The 19,376-nt window shown below is 39.6% G+C and overlaps 1 protein-coding gene across 1 annotated transcript; it reads left to right on the top strand.

Moving 5' to 3' along the window:
- Nucleotides 1-1,505: 1,505 nt before the first annotated feature.
- On the top strand, nt 1,506-19,119 carry LOC104967565 (neuronal acetylcholine receptor subunit alpha-3-like; the record flags this gene model as incomplete). Its single annotated transcript, XM_010797064.1, has 5 exons — nt 1,506-1,619; nt 12,393-12,437; nt 14,900-15,009; nt 16,791-16,998; nt 18,571-19,119. Coding segments are annotated over exons 1-5 (1,026 nt in total), but the record flags the coding sequence as incomplete, so codon positions are not given.
- Between the last annotated feature and the right edge of the window lie 257 nt (nt 19,120-19,376).

The raw sequence follows: 19,376 nt of genomic DNA, 5'->3' as shown, positions 1-19,376 counted from the left end.
ACCATCCCCCTACATCCCAATCCTACCCCTTCACTCCAGTGTGATCTTTACATGGCCTGGCACTAGTTTACAGAAACAAGACGAAGAAGAAGCACGCTGGAGTCTGAATCTACTGCTGCAAAAGCCTTGGGGTCGTCAGGGGGATTCAAACGTCCCTCACTTGACAGCCTAGAAACAGATATGATCTGTTTGTATCCTTCACAAGATAGCCTTCTTTTTTAGGAGCAGGGATACGTGGGACCAGGGCATGCGACTGATGCAATGTGTGCCTTCTTGAATTAGAGGCCTTTGGGGTCCTGATTAAAATCTTACAGAGGAAAAACCCAGAATATGTTTATGACTGAAAAATGGGCGGATAAGAAAAAGAAAGAACAGTTTGGTTATTGTATAGGAATACGGGGTAATAGGGCGTAAATATCGTCGTACCAGCATGGTCATACAGTGGTATTAAAATGTGTATTCACAGTTATTACTCCAACAAAGCCATACTCAATGACCAGCATTATATTATTAGAATTAGCCCGAGAACCCATATATTGTAAACAGGATATCCCATTAGATCTTCGAGCCCATCTGATTGCCAGTTCTCAACATTTTCCATTATGACACTCTCTGAATACCCTTTTAACATTAATTGAGAAGTCTTGAAAAATGTTCTACATCAACATCAACACCTTAAATCCTCATGAAACCCCTTGGGGTATTCAAGGGGGGCTGATAGGGATTCTTTCAGAAGGCATTCAAAGTGTTGTTTGTGCATAAGAATATTTTTTTGGTAAAATCAGAAAAAAGAGAGTGTGAAGAGTTCAATCTTTGCCTTGGCCTGGGTCATTTGGAAACTTGGTGTATTGTTTTGAGAATTGCATGTTTGATCATCGTTTTCGGAATGTTACATACATTCTGAACTACTCAATCAATATATTTTCCAATATTTCCTTATAGAGATACGTGAAATAACCATATCATAACTTTATTGTTCTTCTCCCGTTACACTGTTATGAGCTTGATACCTCAAGAGCTGTGGTGTATTGCTCTCCCATGGCTACCTTTCCCAATTGTATTAAATGGGTTCAGTCATACTTGAGGAATAGATTCCAACATAATATTAACACTTTTGGTTTTAGAACATAAAGATATTAGACATAGAACATGTTCTTTACTGATAAACTACAAATATGTGGTCCGAAATTAGAAATGTTTCCTGATCTACATGAAGCTGAGTAAAATATTGGTCCACATGATCAGAAAACAAGTTGCAGTCAGCCCAAGCATTCAATGTCAACTTAACATAATTAATAGTTAACAATGCAACAGACCCATTTATGGAACACTTTATGGAACAATACAGCATTGGAAACTCAAGGTTGACTTCCCAGTTTCATTTGGAGTGAGATTCAAGGGATTTAGTTAACAATCAAGGCCAACAGCTTGAAATGTTACAATTTGGAGCTTTTATACTGAGCTCAAGTGCCACTGAGACAGATAGAAAGAAAGTCAAGGCAAAAATGTTGGCTTGGAAGTACAGGCCGCATGACCTACAGGTGAAGACTGACATTATATCAATGGCAGTGAGTTTACCTGATCTGTTTGTCCTCCAAGGCACCTCCATGGCAGACAGAGTAAGAATAACAGTCATTGCAACTGAATCATCTTGTCCATCTCTCCTTTTCTCTCCATACGAGGTTGAGTGAGGTGACCTAGCTGTCTGTCTGAGCCTCCAAGCCTGTCCCTCATATTCTTCCCCTGGCAGACGCACTTCATTACTCTGGCTAAATAGACTTTCAAGAGACCCCATCAGCCATCATTTACACAGCCCGGCCCTATCACCTTTCACCACGTCCACTACACACCGCCTGCACTACACGACACACCCATGCAGACACACACCTACCAACTGGACCCACTCTTATCCCTCGCCACCCCATCAATCAACACACACACACACACAATTCCACACACACAAGCAGGAATCTTTGGGCTCTATTCCCCAGCCACCTCATCAGGCCAGAGCAGACAGCTATTACAGTCCGCGCTCCAATGCCCATTTCTCCTCCCATCTCTTCCCTTATCTGCGGGCCTGCTACTTCTGCAACAACCTATTGACCTGAGACGTAGCCTCGCCGCCCTGTTGACCCCGTGCACGTCTAACAAAATGCCTGCTATCTTTCCCCGCGCCAAACTCCATCCAAACTGATAATTTTTTTCGTTTCACCTTAGGTAAGAAATGTTTTGAAATTATTTTCGCCCCATGGTGAAAATGGTTGTCTGAATGATGTTGCAAAATAGAAAAGCAATGGCTTTCAAGCATTAATCATTTTACACGATTAGCTTCACAAACACATCCTGCATGATAATCACACCTTACAAATGAGTATGGGTTGCTAAATAGCAATTTAAATAACGTCACATTAGTCCAAAGATAATTTTTTAATTGAAACTCTTTTAAAAAAGGACACTCCAATGTGAAAGTCAGAACAAAACATTTTTAATTATGCTTTTGTTTCAACAAAATATGTTTAATCTGTGGTTTGATTCGATAAAAAGTAAAGAGTGTCACATACTGAATCACTGTTCTTTTGTTCATATTGTTCATCGTTTTTTTGTCTCAGGTCTTATTAAAGATGCTGTCGACAGCATATTTTACCGTCTGATATCTCCAGAACAGCGTGGACAGGCTGCACAAAAAAGCCCATACAGACCCAAATTACCCTCATCTGTGCTTTTTCTTATCTTTTCCAAGGTATGAAATGAGTCAGGTTCTTCTTTTTCAGTTTCGCAATATGACCTTCATCAAACCACTGAGGCCACAGTTACTTCTGTCTTCACATATTTAATCCAAAAATGTCTGATATTCGTAAGACATAGCATATGTGTCTAGCATTAATGATCTTAGGGCTAACTTAAGTAAGTCTTGTAGGGCATATTTTACTTTTATTATTGGTTGATTTGAAAAATGCATTAATAAATCTCTTTCTCCAGTGTGAGCACCATGGATGTGCGATAAACAGAAAGTAAACTCACTTACCACATAATGTATTTATTGGTACTGCTACTATTTTGTTTACTCTCACAATGTCATCTGCCAGGTGATAGCAACCGCATAGCTTTTCCCTCCAGAGATTGTTGAAAATAAACCAAAGCTAAACAGACAGTGATTATTGGACACACAATCATGTGGAAACAAGAGCAAAATAAAATAGCATTTTGGAGAAAGAACAACTCCTAAATCCTGATGACACAGAAAATATATACACCATTATAGCAAACCCAAAACCTTACCTCCTTTGCAGATGTTGCTAATGAAGTTTCGCTCCATTTCTATGTGAAAATACAACATTATTGCCGCAATGAAAAAGTATGTTTTATTTTGAACTTAATAATATCTGCCAATGGCCCCTGGTATTACCCCATACTGTGTTTAAAATAGTGATTATGATATAAAGACTAGATATGTCCATCCTCTGGGCTCAGTGAAACCAGGACAAAAAAAACAAACAATTTTCAGCCTGGATAACAATAACTGCTTTTCCAATAACATCACACGCACACACACTCACGGGGCCTGAACCGTCTTGCCCTCAGCCACCATGCCCTCTCATTCTATATTCTGGACAGGAAGTAGTGAGTTGGTAACCTGGGGTGACGGAATCAGGCCTCTGACTCACGCCCTGACCTTAAGGGGGGAAACAACCCAGTGGAGGACAGACCTCACCCTCCAGCGGTAGGCTAACACAACATGGCTGACAGAGACAAACAAGCAAAAGCAAAGCCTGGATGACTACTATAAAAGAACAAACATCACTGAAAGCAATAGATGCCCGCACGCAAAGCAAAACAAAACGGCTAGTGTATGGCTGGTATGCTAGTGGAACAAGAAAACAGTCTTCATGGATCCAGTGGAAAGCTACATTTAATTTAAGGCTGTTAAAACAGAATGTAAGATAAACAACGTGGACACAGTGACTTGAAGGGGCACTATTATGCTAATGTTTATTCAATCAAAGCTTTTATGTTCAAAAAGCTAGTTATTTTTCTTATATCGACTGTGATGCAGCACCTCTTTTCACCCTCTATCTGAAACAAGAACCCAGTCTGCTCTGATTGGTTAGCAGGCCGGATCTCTTGTGATTGGTCAACCACTTTGGTAAGGAAAGGGAATCCCCAAAAAAGGCCCCTTTAATAACATTAGACTGATAAAAGGGGTAAACACAAACCACAAAAAAATACGATAACGTCTGACTTTTTCCCAATGTCACAAAAGCAGCTACCTGACACGATGGAAACAAAATAAAGAGTTTGGTTTGAGGACAGGGAAACGCTTGAGTTGCTGATTCAAAGCCTGGCATTATTTTCAAGAAGATGTGTCAGGCGGAGGGATGGGGGTTGGTGGGGGCATGGAAGTCTGCTGTAGGGTGGTGACACAACAAAGCTTGTAGCCTCCAGAGACCAACCTATTCTGACGCCCTGCCCCCTCCTCACCTCCCAACCCCGCAGATGCAGGTGCAGAGATGCCAAGTGAAACATGAGGTTAGGCTTTATTTCCTCTTTCCAGTCATGCCCCCTCAGAAGGAGAACACCTGGTCCCCAAAGAGGGGGGAAGGTGGGTGAGGGGGATGATGTAGCGATAGCCACTCCTGTATTTCTACCTCTTTCCTTCTCCTCAAATTCAAGCCCTGCCTCTCCCCACATTCCCTCATTGCTCTTTCGTTCCGCTGTCTAGCTCTCAGCTGTCAGCCTGAGAAATGGCAGGCGAGACAGGGGTCCTCTGCCTGGGGAAATGGGCAAAAGAGGACAGAGGCCTCCAGACAAACATGTGTGATGACACTCACACACACACATAAAAAAGTGTGTGTACTAGTCCGCACCTGCCAACCTGTGCACAACTTTGTAACACCTCTCTGTTTTTGACCTTGTCAGGCCAAAAAGGACTTGAATTAACACTTTAACTGCCAGACCAAGAAAAAAGCTATGGAAAAATTATTTGTTTGCATTTTTTTATCAAATGGGCCACAAATAACGACAAAGAATTTTTATTTTTTCGACTGACCACACAGTTTTGTTTTTATGAGCCTCTACCAACTGGTTGAGCTGGTCTTTTATGGTAAAAGTGCATTTTCAACAATCATCATATACAGTACAGTATTTGTATGCATCAAACTAAAATAAAACACAAACTCAAATACATTTGCTTCTTTTATGGAAAATTAGCATAATATACAACCAGATAGATTCATAAAAGATAATAAATTATAATTGTAAACCATTTTTTCGGGCAAAAAGTAATGTTAAGTATTTTTCATAATAAAAAAAAGACTTGCTCACCTTACTGTATGCTGAATTGGCCTAACAACAAACCCCTGGCCTAACAGGAAATGTATATATCCTGTGTTGGCCTAACTTGCTCATCTGTGTGTAACTTAGGGCTGCATTTCATGCATGAAAGGTCCTATATAAATTATTATCACTCTTTCACTCTGAGACTCATAAGGCAGTAGGCTACTAGATGTAGTAATATTACCATGAATCTAGCCATTTATTTACCATATTTTATTGAAAAACATCTCTGAAACTCTGAAAAAGTCATATTGCTAGTTTACCATAAAAGGCCAAATCTACCGGTTGGTTGACCATATTTTCCAAAAAATAATTACACCCTTGCTAAAAAAAAATGTGTGCATCAAGTTATCTAATTATGTTCACTCAGTGCTCTGACACTAAAATATGTCAAAAATGATATGGTTACCTTACAAAAGTTGACCAAAAAGAGTGATTTCTTCAGCAGTGATTTTTTAGAATTCCAACTTTCTCAGTTGAAGCTAGCTGAAGGGCATTCTGTTTGAACCACAGTGACATCTAGAGGTTGTTTTGTGCATAACATGTCAACCAAAGGGTAGAGCTGGCTGAATCTGATGGAGTTACACTTTTTTTTTTTTTTTTTCAACAAGATATCAAGACACAAAATGTGCTCGACCAAATGGTGGCGCTGGCGGTTAAAGGGTTTTAAACAGAGAATTGGAGCCAAGATGAGTGACATTTGTGGATTTTGAAGCCAATCAGGACTATTTAATTTGGTGTACAATTGCTCCTTACAGGGCTCATATACTTACATGTATATGAAAACATTACAAAAATAATAATAGTAATTTTTGGATGCATTTTCATGGGCCATAACTTTCAGGTTGAAGAGAAAAGTTTTATATTTAAGGAGTATTTTTTCAGTTATATCATGGCAAGAGGTAGTTTAGAAGATCAACACCACCCTCATCTCTATCCTTCAAAATAAACAATATGTCAAATTCTGCCTCCAGGGGTTTCTCAGTCGAAACAATAAAAAAAGATAGAGTTTGGTGACGTCATGAAGTAGCTTGCCATCATTGGAGTTGTTGTCTTTACTACAATCCGTCTTAACCAAGAGAGGAATATTTAGAAGATTTGAATCAGGACCACTGAGCTCTCTTGAAAAAAATGACCAGATAATTTGAAAAAACACTAAATAAATCTGTTTCACAACACAAATACAGTGCTCGTTTTTCTCTCGTGTTCGGCTGGGGCAAACATTTTCTCATTTAGCTTTTCTATTAATTTAGTAAAATAAATATATTATATATATTAACTGGTATCATGCTTTAACAATAATGCTGCAATATTTTTTTGGCAGGGGGAAGTCACTTTCTGCATCGTAACTTTGAGTTGGTGAAGAAGTTTCAGCAGTATTTTTTTTATTTTTCACTCCGGACTAGCTTTTTCCCACTGCTTCCTGTCTTAGTGCTAAGCTAAGCTAATCACCTGCTATCTCTTTATATTAATTGCACAGACATTGATTGTGGCCCCTAACAATCAATGAAATATGCATATCTCCGACTATGTTGAACACTTCTATCAATTATCCAACAGAAATGAAAACACTGTTTATAAGCCATACATGAACTACTCGTGACACTAGTGTTTTTCCGATAAGTGATAGACTGGGATTCATCAGATCAAGTAGGAATATATAACCAGGGGGGACACAGCCACTTCATTATCAGTGTGAAGTGCTGACAAGATCAAAGAAAACGTATGCACTGACTCTGAACTTTGTTCTGCAACTTTTTTTCTTGTGTGTGGAAAGTTCTGTCAGTATGCATTAAACAGACTTCTTACTTGTTACTCCCTCATCAAAAACAGACCTGCACTACTGATGATATGGCCCCGTCAACATTGATGTAACCTCAAAATACACGCCTCATTGCTGATCAAAGTCTTTGTATGCACAGCTCACACAATAGACAGTATTAAATAAACTAAGAGTGATACAATCAAAACAACTGGAAGACTGAGTTGTTTTATGCTTACTCTACTGGCTGTTAATTTGATGGTCATGTTGTTCCACATTTTTCAGATCATGTCATATTTTGGGCAAAGTCGCATGGGACCTCCCCAATGAAAGCTATGTTAACTTGTTATAGGGAAATGTCTACCCACTCTGTCAAAAATCACATTCAATTAAGAGTTTTACTCCATACAAAATGTTGCTTGTTAGGCAATTGGATAGCCTTCTCTGTGACCATTTCCAGATGTTCTTTGCTGTTTGTGTTGAGATTAAACAACCAATATATAATGTGATTATACTGTTCTTAGAAGCTGTTTAAGCCTTCTTGAGGTTTTAGTACCAAATTCGGTACTTTTTAAGGGTAACAACCATATAACCTTGATACTACAGAGGACTATTTTGTGTCAAATATTTTGGTGCCAACTTTAGATACCTAATAGCGCATCTTGGTGAGAGACTGTTACCTTCAGTTGAGTTATGAATAAGCACTCTAGCAGGGAAAGCGGGTCAGCAAGAGGACACCCCCGAAAGCATGTGAACAGACACTTTTGCTGCAATAATTGTAATGCAAAAATGTTAGAGTTGGGTACATATATCACATTCAAGGAACTGCTATTGATTCAAATGTGAATATTATCCAACCTCACATGCTTTAACCTAAGCTAATTGGCTCCAGGCTCAATACTGATACATGTTCACCAAACTATAGGCAAGACAGCTTTTCCTAAAATGTATGTTCTGTTAACCTTTCTAAACCCCCTCAGCACTCACCCTACATAGTCTAAGTAAAACAGTAACAATTAAATCTCTTTGGAAGCCAGTAATCTGTTCTTGTTATAAAAGTTTATTCTTTACAATTATTTCAGCAAAATCTTAAACCCAAGGAAAAATGAAAGACATCTCACTGTGGCATAATCATATTGTTTCTTTCTTATGTCACATGTGTTCCTTTTTGAGGATAGCATCCCACTCTTGAAACCCTGTTAATCCTCAGGAAGGGCCTTGCAACAGTATTTTGCATTTCCTCATGGACTCCCAGGCTTTTCTCTGGGCTCTTTATTTCCTTGTTGACGGAAAACGATTGCAGAAGGGTAATAGAGAGGGAACAGACAAGCATGTCTTTTTTTATTTCCAAAGAGCATTGTAATGTTAACAAATGGTTGATCAAAGCCGGGTCTTTGTTCCGAGAACCATTCTTTCAGGTCTTGTTTACTTGCCGATTATGTTGGGGAGGAAATAAATGTGTCTGTGACAACTGTGTCTGAAAGAAAAGTAATGTATTTCTATACAAAGGCAAGGCACTGAAAATGTATACATGAAAGAAGAGTGAGACAGTAGCAGTGGTGGGGGAAATTGGAATCTAACACTGTCAGTCACATAGGAAACCATTTGTGTGACCTCCGTGTGGTACTTCCATCAAGACAAGACAAAACACGCCACATCTGCCCTCAGAGGGAAAAGGTAAGGCCCTCAGATGGGAAGTGATGCCGCATGTGTGAACAGGAAATTACACAGGAAATAAACAACACATGAAAATAAATAGTATAATAAGAGTACACACTCCAATTGTTGCATGCTATTACATAATTGTCTACAATCTGGAATGCATTTAAAAAAGGGGAACATCAGTGTGTCTTAGGGCAGTGTTTGGCAGGTTCTGGTTTAGTGATTCATTTGATTAAATTAGTTTGTCCTATTTATTTCTAGATTAACCTTCATTAATGTATAACAGTGTGGGCCCTCTTTTGTGTTTGTGTTAGGAGAGCAATTTGTGTTTTTTGACAGTGGTTTAAATGTTTTTTTGTGAAAAGATGAATGATATAAATTAGGATTGAAGCAGAATACTTTGAGAAAAATAGGGTAATTTTGTAAATGATTCAATCTCATGCTTTAACCTCCAGTTCTGAGACATTAGCGGCCCCTAAACACAGCGGCGTGCATAGAAGCTTGCCGGGGGGCGTGTATGAAGCTCGACCAACAACCAATCACATGAATCTCCCGCCCCGGACACACAAGCACGTGGTTTGATTGGCTAGAGCTTGTACTGGCATATGATTCGATTGGCTGACGATTCCGTCGAAGCTTCAAAAGTAGAACATTGCTCTACTTTTGAAGCGAGCAACGCTTCGCTTTGCTCCCACAATGCATTGTGGCAATCATAATGCATGGACAGTGAGCCTCTGCAATTTTGAGACAATGGTGTCTGAAGTGTTTCAAATAGTACAATTTTGTGAAAAATAAATGGGTTCGGATATTAGTGAGCAAACACATGGATAAATGATTATACTGATTACCTACTGGATTACACAGCCAGGCTCTGTGAGAGTTTGTAATTGGATGTTTCGATATTTTATTCCGCTGTTGTGTCACGGTTTGTGAAACAAGCAGGACCCAAATGCAGATATAAACTGAAACTTCCTTTATTTCAAGGCTATGATCTATATAGACAATGACAAAACAGAACACTCACCGCAGAACTAGTCAGGGAACAAGACGAACCGACCAAGATAGACAGACAACCCAGAACTTAAATACACACAAGACTCAATCACACAACAAGACACAGGTGAGGAGGGAGGAGAAAACACTGGGGCCCAGGTGAACATAATCAGACCATTAGACACACCAGGGAAACTAATGACAAGAGGAAAACACAGGGAAAAGGACCAGACAATAACCCAAAGGAAAACATGACATGGAAAACAGCAAAAACACCCAAACCTACAAAACTATAAACGTGACATAACATGAGAATCGTGACACAACCCCCCCCTCAAGGGACGGATTCCAGACTAGATTACTTTTGGAATACTTTCTTTTTCCATAACAGATGGGTATGTTTTGGTGAACAGGAGACACGTATTTTACTGTTTTAATGGCTTATAAAGAGCACAACTCAAACACAGCATCTTCCTCTCATCTGCACCCACATAAAAAACATCCCCCGGACCGCATTCTTTGTACTGTCTTAAGCCTTTCCTTAGAATACTTTATGAATTGTAAGGTGTCCTTGGGTGCTTTGAAAGGCACCTCTAAATAGAATGAATTATCATTATTATTTATTATTATTATCTGACACGTTCCAGTCACTTGCCCATGCATTCAACAGCAGCAGACCATTCACTTGACTTTATCCGTTATGAAATGTCATCATTTCGACAATAAAGAAATGCTACATAAACGTTATCTTGCACATTCTATTGAATCATCTCCGTTTCTAACTTTCAATATATTTTAAATACAAATTTAAATTCTCATCTGCGTGCGGGGGGCGGGGCCTCACAGACACCTGCAGATCTGCCGGTTATGAATATTACATTTGTGAGGAAACTTTTCCACCAATAATTCCAATAAGTATTCCAAAATGTATTCACTTCAGGTTTACGAAAGTAATTATAATCAGATTACTCGTTTTTCAAATATAACGCCAGCTGAATACAGTTACTTGATTTTTGTATTCTGATAACGTAACGCCGTTACTTGTATTCCATTACCACCCAACCCTTACACTCACGCTTCTATTTGCTAGCACTTCAACACATTTGACCTGATGTCACTAAGAGGCGGGACATCTCTATGCGGTTGACCACAGCAGAGCCAGCCAGCTAACCAATCAGAGCAGACTGCGCTCTAGTTTCAGACAGAGGGTAAAAAGAGGTGCTGCAGCACAGGCAGTATGAGAAGAATAAATACCTTTTTGAACAGTATAGCATATAAACATGTCACAGAAGAGGCACAAAATACAGATATGAATCTGAAAATGAGCATACGTATATGTGATCTTTAACTTTTCGTCGTAAAAAAATTCAAGGGCATAATGTCATCAAACCGCAATTAAAATGGTAACATTTCTGAAATTCAGAGGAGAATACCATTAATATATAGTGTTTGTAAATAGTTTTTTTTCTCCATGAAAAATAACTGTGGCATTATGTTATTGGCTAAATATCCCTAACTGGCCTTCAAAGGGTTACACTTTAGTGTTAAAACACTTGGAAGTATGATCAGGACTTATGTTGATTTTACATTTAAATTCATTTGCAGTTTTAAGAAACATGAACCATGTAACTCCTTTTGGACATCAGAGCAACCTATACAACGGTTGTTCAAGCTTGCAAGAGCAAAAGTGAATGTAACAAACGTGTTGTTGCATTAATAGCATCCTCTCAACAGTACATGAGAGTGTGAACTGAAAGACGTCTTCCAACAAGCGCCCTGATCATATTTACTACCTTTGATACAGAAAAGGCAAAAGATAAGCCGTGGAACGAGAGAAGTGAAAGCAGAAAGTGAATACAATCTTTATTTAGTCTGCTCAATTTCACGGATTCTGAAAATGTCACACGGTGTTGTTATACGCTGTTGTTTTCCCTTTGCAATGTTACGTTTAATGCGGATGGGGAGGGGGAGTGGATTTCGCTGTAGATCCCCACACAGTGAAAGAGGTTTTCAGCTCAAAATGGAAATCCTCAGATGAAGAGGACATTGCCTGCAGGAGACTTTTTCAGGCTGGGGCTGATATGTAGCTATATCGGCTTGCTGGGCTAGGTGAGATTAATCTAAAGGTGAGTGTGTGTGGATGTGTCACAGTGTTTGTGTCTCTGCACATATGTTCACAAATCTGCTTGTGCACAGTGTATCTGCTGACGCAGGCCTGTATGTGATTGATGTGGAGTTCTGAGAATCAACTGACTGCAAATCAAACTGAACCAGGGTCACAGAGAGAGGTGGAGAGGAAGTGACATCTGTAACCCCTCCATCTTTTATTACTCAACCGTTTCAGTCCACCAACTCCCGCTCTAGAGGAAAAAGATTAGAGGATGAATCTCATTTATTTTTGAAAATGTTGTGAATTGTTGTTGTTTTCGGGTTGCATTTTTGTTTACCTTTTTTTAAATTCCATATGGTACTCACTCTTTTTTCCCATTTGCAGTACAAACAACACACTCCCCCTCTTTCACACACACTCTCTTCCTTCTTCTTCTTCTTCTTCTTCTTCTTCTTCTTCTTCTTCTTCTTCTTCTTCTTCTTCTTCTTCTTCTTCTTCTTCTTCTTCTTCTTCTTCTTCTTGTCTTTCCAGGATGAGGTGAACCAGATCATGGAAACAAATCTATGGCTCAGGCATGTAAGTACAACATACACACACACACACACACACACACACACACACACACACACACACACACACACACACACACACACACACACACACACACACACACACACACACACACACACCTAACCCCATTTCGGAATGGACAGAGATAGCGATCAGTGAAGAGTGAGAAAGGTGTTAACACTCAACTATACATTCTGTACTGTTTATTTGTGTGTGTGTGTGTGTGTGTGTGTGTGTGTGTGTGTGTGTGTGTGTGTGTGTGTGTGTGTGTGTGTGTGAGAACGTCATATATCACTGAAGTAAAAAATAAAGCAGGTGAGGCAAAACAAGAAACCAAGGCTAACCAAGGAAGACATTTGAATGCAATGGGCCATTGATCAATGCTAGCATCATGGTTAGTCACGCTCTGTCTCTTAGCGGATCAATAACCACGGACCCTGACCTCCTGACCCCCCAAACCCTGCCTCCCCAACCATAAATCCAAATAGCACATGTTGCCTCTGTGCCCCAAACCACCAATTTAGCTCGACTAAATCTCTCTTTGACAAATATTTATAATTAAAGCCGCTTTCATAATAAATATTGACCTTTTTTAACATTGACTCGTTGCTGCCAAACAGCTGCTGGATGCTGATGAGATTTAACGGTTGATAACACTGTGATCTCTGCGCACTCCAATTAAAACGCATTGAAAGGCCTGTATGGGCTGATCTTATTTGTTGTTTGTAATGGCTGAGCTGTTTATTTATAACAAGGCATCACTAATGAATAAGCTGTTTCAAAACCACCGTCACTGATACAGACTTTGAATCGCAGCCAGGGGGGGGGGGGGGGGGGGGGGGTTTACAGTGTTAGCCATTTCAAAAAGCCCCCCCTTTATGAATTTATCGCGTCTGTACCACAGTAACACTGCAGGGGATTCCTTCTGTAGCAGCATGCAGTGTTTCTAAATGTGTTGACTGTATACTCAAAACAAGCTCTACTGACTACTTTTATGATATCGATCAGACAACTACATTTAAACAATGCAAAATAATGCCGAATATAGGAATATTTTACCTGCCTCTTCGCTATAAGATGTATTATTTCAATTTCTTTACATTTTTGCTCATATTCCTCCTTTATTCCATGTCTGGAGAGCAGCTTTGACTATCATGTTTGTTATTGCCTTATCTCCTAATAACCTTTGTAGAGTCCCTAACTTATTCTGTATCAGTGGTATTTTTTATCTTTTTTGAAAACTCCTTAGTCACTTTCTCAATTATTGACAATTATAGTCATGCGTTGGGAAAATACTGAATGTTCCTTCTATATCAGAGTAGCACATTATAACAGAGGCCCTATGTAGCTGTGTACGTAGCCAGATGTATGACAACATGGATGACGCTCATGAGACACTGTGTTGAAGTTATGATAGCTATGTTCCTAATATTGCACGATGAGACAGCCCCTAGAGAGATAGGCATATGACTGTCATGTTTATTGCTTACGCAGGCCTTAGCTAATCTTAACTAATGTCAAAATACTGCTTTGAACCAGTATTCTTCCATCTTGTTGACTGTAACAATCTCTTGTATATAAGCATGTCAAGGACTCTACTCTGGGAACTATTTGTCCCGCGCAGCTCTGTGTGTGATGACTACTTCCATTCTTGCAAGGATAATAAATACATGTATCCTGATATTGAAGATCAAGCCGGTGACGAGTGATGTTTTTCTCATTATATTTGTATTGTTATTATTGTTGACTAAGATACATAGGGAATATGTGGTTTTTTTGTGACTCGCTGTATGCATTTATCATTGATCCAATAACCATGTAAAAAAAGATCGACCAATAAGGAATCCCATCTCTAGCCAATCATATAGCTCACGATAAAAATCCAGTGTAGCATGAAGTGGTTAATTAAACAGCTCCCAGGTCATAACTGGATATTAATCTGCATTTGCTAATGAATGAACTCATCTTGAATGGCATGCAAATAGCCAAGACTAATGGATCCGCGGCTCATGAAATTTTACCCGCAGGTATGTTGACAGCATAGCAAGTGTTCTTCTGTCAGTGAGCATTAACTCCTCTCCTCTCTGAGCTGCTCTTTGTTCAGCTGTTTTGTAGATGTGTTGTTATTTGCTTACTGAAGCTTTGTGATTCTTTTTATAGTGAGGCATTGCATTAAAGAAATACATGTTTGCTTGTTACGACTTTGAACAAGCAATGAAAGCCCTCAGATACTCCTTGAAACTCTGTTGATGGGCGTTGGATTCCTTGCGACATTATCCCTATTTGGCACTACTGTAAAACATCAAAGGAAGTTCTGCTTGAGGTATAAATATGTATTCCAAAATATTCCCACGAAGGGGAATGTCTCCAGTGAATAATACCGTCTGCAGTGTACAATGAAAAATGCAAAACAGATGGTTGGCTCGGCAGTGTGCTCTAAATGAGGTTTCTCTTCTTCTCTCTCTCAGATTTGGAATGACTACAAGCTGCGGTGGATGCCTAGGGAGTTTGACGGGATCGAGTTCATTAGAGTTCCATCCAACAAGATCTGGAGACCTGATATCGTGCTCTACAACAAGTGAGACTGTCAAACCATTATCAGCATCATTATCATTAGTTTGTTCACTCTTATTGCAATCACTATTAGAGATTGAATACCTGAAAATCAATAGGTTGGTTTTCAAAAAGAGTCTTCTTATTACCAAAGCCAATAATTGCTGTTGCCTAATTAGGAGCGAAATTAGAATCATCAGGATGTTATTGTACTGCAAATCAGACATCTCCATTTTGAAAATCCCAGGAAAACTAGTACGTTGGCATATGACATCAGTGGTAAAATGCAAATTCACCCGTGTGATTGGTTGCCACCACTTAAGGGCAGGGGCCATTACATTATATGGAGTTGACAGTGTCAACAAATACATGACAGATCAGAATATGCTCATGTGAAACATTTTGTAACGTTCAAACGAGCCCTGACAGAAAACAACCCCAAATGTGTCTTTTTGGTAGGAAAACTTGAGTTGATAACGTCACCGAAATATTACATAAGTGCCCAATTCTTTGGAGCCCAAATGTCCAGAGATGGAAGAAGTAGTCAACTTATTTTACTTAAGTAAAACAAGCAATACCAAATTGAAGAAATACTGTCACAAGCAAAAGTCCTGCATTCAATACCTTATGTAAAAGTACTCATTATGTGTAATATTCCATTTCAGAATCATACATGTAACTACTAGATCATGTTGTTGGTGTGAGGGTTGAGTGAAGCAGGCAGGACCCAAATGCAGATTACGCAGAAAATACCTTTATTTCAAGGTTTACACAGTGACAAACAGAACCCTACCCCGTGAACACAGTCACAGACAAACAAGGAACTAACAATGAAAGACAGAAAAAACAGAACTTAAACACACACAAGACTAATCAAAGAAACAAGAGATAGGTGAGGAGGGAGGAGAAAACACAGGGGCACCAGGTGAACACAATCGGGTAATCAGACAGGAGGGAACACAGACAGAAGGCAACAGGCAAGACAGGGGTGAACACTTTTCAAAATAAAAACCAAAGACAGAAAAAGACAAGACAAAACAAAACACAGACAGATCGTGACAGTTGGTGTATTTATGTCTTGCTGAAGGAGGAGCTCATTGTCAGTGTACTGTATACTTCTACTGGATATCTTAACCTATATTTATATATTATGTAATAGATTTGATTGATAATGTGTTTTTTGTATTTTCTAAAATCTAAATCGGTATAGTTACTCACGCTGTCAGATAAATTTTAAAAAAAAGTGGAGTAAAAACGTACAATACTGACTCTAAAATGTAGTGGAGTGGAATCATAAAGTAGGGTAAAATGAAAACATTGAGGTAAAGTAAAAAGGAATCAAAATTGTACAGTAGAGTAAATGTTATATATTTCATTCAACCACTTCTAATGTCTTTTATACCTCTAGCTGCTGTAGGTGCAACTGACTGTTCTGTAATCACAACACGATTGTCTGTGGTTCAGGGTCAGTTTATGATGTGCTCCAGTCTTTCAGGCTCAGTTATTCTATCCTCAATATCAACTCATAATGTTAATCAAAGGCAATTTTGTATTTCTCAATGATGCATAATGTGGCTTCATTGTCCTCTGTCTTTTAATCCTAATCTCTTCTTTCTTGCCTCCATTACCTCCTCTTTATATTTTCTCCCCCGCTCTTTTGTTCCCCGCCTTCATTTTCTCCTCGCCTTTGTCTGGCGTCTCTGCCTCCTTCTTTGTATGCACATACGCTCGTATCATATCGCCTCATATCCTTCCATTGGACTCCTTCCGCTTGATTACACACAAACAAACACACACGTCATGCAGCGCTGTAGGTGATTTCCTGGTTGAGGATAAGACCAAGGCTCTGCTGAAGTTTGATGGTACCATCACCTGGGTCCCTCCAGCCATTTTTAAGTCTTCCTGTCCCATGGACATCACCTACTTCCCCTTCGACTATCAGAACTGCTCCATGAAGTTCGGCTCCTGGACTTATGACAAAGCCAAGATTGACCTGGTACTAATCGGGTCTAAGGTCAGTTTTTGTGATTGTGTTCCCAGACTGGCGTCACGATCAACAATTTTTATATTTCATGTTTTGCTTCATTCTGTCCTACTTCAAAGAAAAACACTCTTACATTATTCTGTTTGATACTGCATGCATCAACCTTAGGGATCATATATTAGGTTTCATTCAAGGTGCACGAACGATTTGGACGAAAAAGGTAAATTAATTTGTTATATTGAGAGCACTACCTTTGAAAGCCTGTGAAAACAGTTAGATGTTTTCAGTCAACATGTTCTCATACCCAATTCAAACAACAACTTTGTCAGACCTTTTGTCATCATTTTTTTATGTACTGGGTAACCGTTTCTAGCATACTAGTTTAACAGGTAGGACCACTACACAAATCCCATGTTTAAAATGTTGGGAGTAGTGATGTGAAGACTAAAAATTGTCTTACAGAATCAGTTCCTTTAAGTTTAAACACGTAAGTGCATTGCAAGGTTTTCTATCATGTTTCATGATTCATCTAATCCCTTCCTTTACTTTTCTTTATCATGCAAATACTGGACATATATAAAAATACGCTCTGAGATTCTTAAAACAAAAAAGGCAACTTTTTCGTGTTACAGTTTTTACCTTTTAAAGATGCAGCATAAGCAAAACCCTACGGTAAAATTGAGTGGGAAAAACGTAAAAAGTTGATAAAAGCTGGGAGTGAGAATAGGTTGAAAATAAGATGAAAGTTGAATAAAATTACACTGTAGTTTAAAGAGGCCCTATTATCTCTTCCCTGTAGTGTTATATAGGTTTTTGTTCATTTAAATTATCTGCAAAGGAGAAAATCACAACGAACCCTCCAAAGGGGTTTTTTCTCCCACACGCCTGAAACACCTCAATTGGACTCCTTTGTTTGCTTCAGTAACATAATGACATCACTATGTAACACTAATGCTTCTATTGGATAGCACCTCAAAACGTGTTATGTGATTTGCTAGGGGGCGTGACATTTCCGACACATCTTTAAGCAGTTGACCAGTCAAAACAGAGCCGGCCAGCTAACCAATCAGAGCAGGCTGGGCTCTGGTTTCAGACAGAGGGTGAAAAGAGGTGCTGCAGCACAGGAAGTATGAGAAAGACCTTTTTGAACATTTAATCATGTGATCATGTAACAGTAAAGGCTCAGAACACAAATATGAACCTAAACATTGCATAATATGTTGAACCATTTTGTGCCTACTTGGAGGGCTTCTTGTGGACAATAAGTGGCTTCATTTGTATTTATGTCTTATTTCCCTCTTCACTTTCTATTGCTGTAACATTTCTGTAAGACCTGTAAACATCGCAAGACGGCCTTATTATCTGTAAACTACAGTGATCGCGCCCTCTTGCAGCGACTTACAGTCTGTGGGTGCATGTGGACATGAAACCCAGGTGAAAGTCAGTTTGTTTTGCATATTCTCACAAATCCATATTCATAAGGATGAACCATACCATATGTATTGTATTGTTGATGGTGGCCTTTTCAAAATGGTAAGTTGACTCTGAAGGTTGTTCGGATCATTTCATGAATTGATTTTAAGATCTCTATCCATCCCTTAGGTGAACCTGAAAGACTTCTGGGAGAGTGGCGAGTGGGAAATCATTGACGCTCCTGGCTACAAGCACGATATCAAGTACAACTGCTGTGAGGAGATCTACCCAGACATCACCTACTCCTTCTACATCAGGCGCTTGCCACTCTTCTACACCATCAACCTCATCATCCCCTGCCTCCTCATCTCTTTCCTCACAGTGCTGGTTTTCTATCTCCCGTCCGACTGTGGTGAGAAGGTCACGCTCTGTATCTCCGTCCTGCTCTCCCTCACTGTGTTCCTGCTCGTTATCACTGAGACCATCCCCTCCACGTCGCTGGTCATCCCGCTCATTGGAGAGTACCTGCTCTTTACAATGATTTTTGTCACGCTCAGCATCGTCATCACCGTGTTCGTGCTGAACGTTCACTACCGCACGCCAATGACCCACACTATGCCGGATTGGGTGCGCTCGGTGTTTCTCAGAGTGCTACCGAGGATCATGCTGATGCGGAGACCGATTGACGAGGACAGCAAGACTGGGGGGTTGGACAGCAGTGGGGAGGCAGGAGGAGCTGGAGGGGGAGGAGGAGGCGGAGGAGGGAAAGGAGGGAAGAAGAGGAAGAATAGCTTGCTGCAGGTAAGGCGTCCCCTTCCTAAATGTTTGATTCACTTGAACTCTATGCAAAACCATGTTCATACTTTATTGGTTTCTGCCGTCCAAATAAATTGTACCTCAGAATCAAATGCGAGAGACCAATGTGTTTTATTATTATTTTATTTTAACATTTGTGAGACAAATTTGATTTTGTTCCATCGGTGCCAAAGATCACG

This window comes from Notothenia coriiceps, unplaced genomic scaffold (assembly GCF_000735185.1).
Source record: "Notothenia coriiceps isolate Sejong01 unplaced genomic scaffold, NC01 NC01_scaffold00002405, whole genome shotgun sequence".
Taxonomy (NCBI): Eukaryota; Metazoa; Chordata; class Actinopteri; order Perciformes; family Nototheniidae; genus Notothenia; species Notothenia coriiceps.
This window is presented reverse-complemented; position numbering and strand designations above follow the sequence as displayed.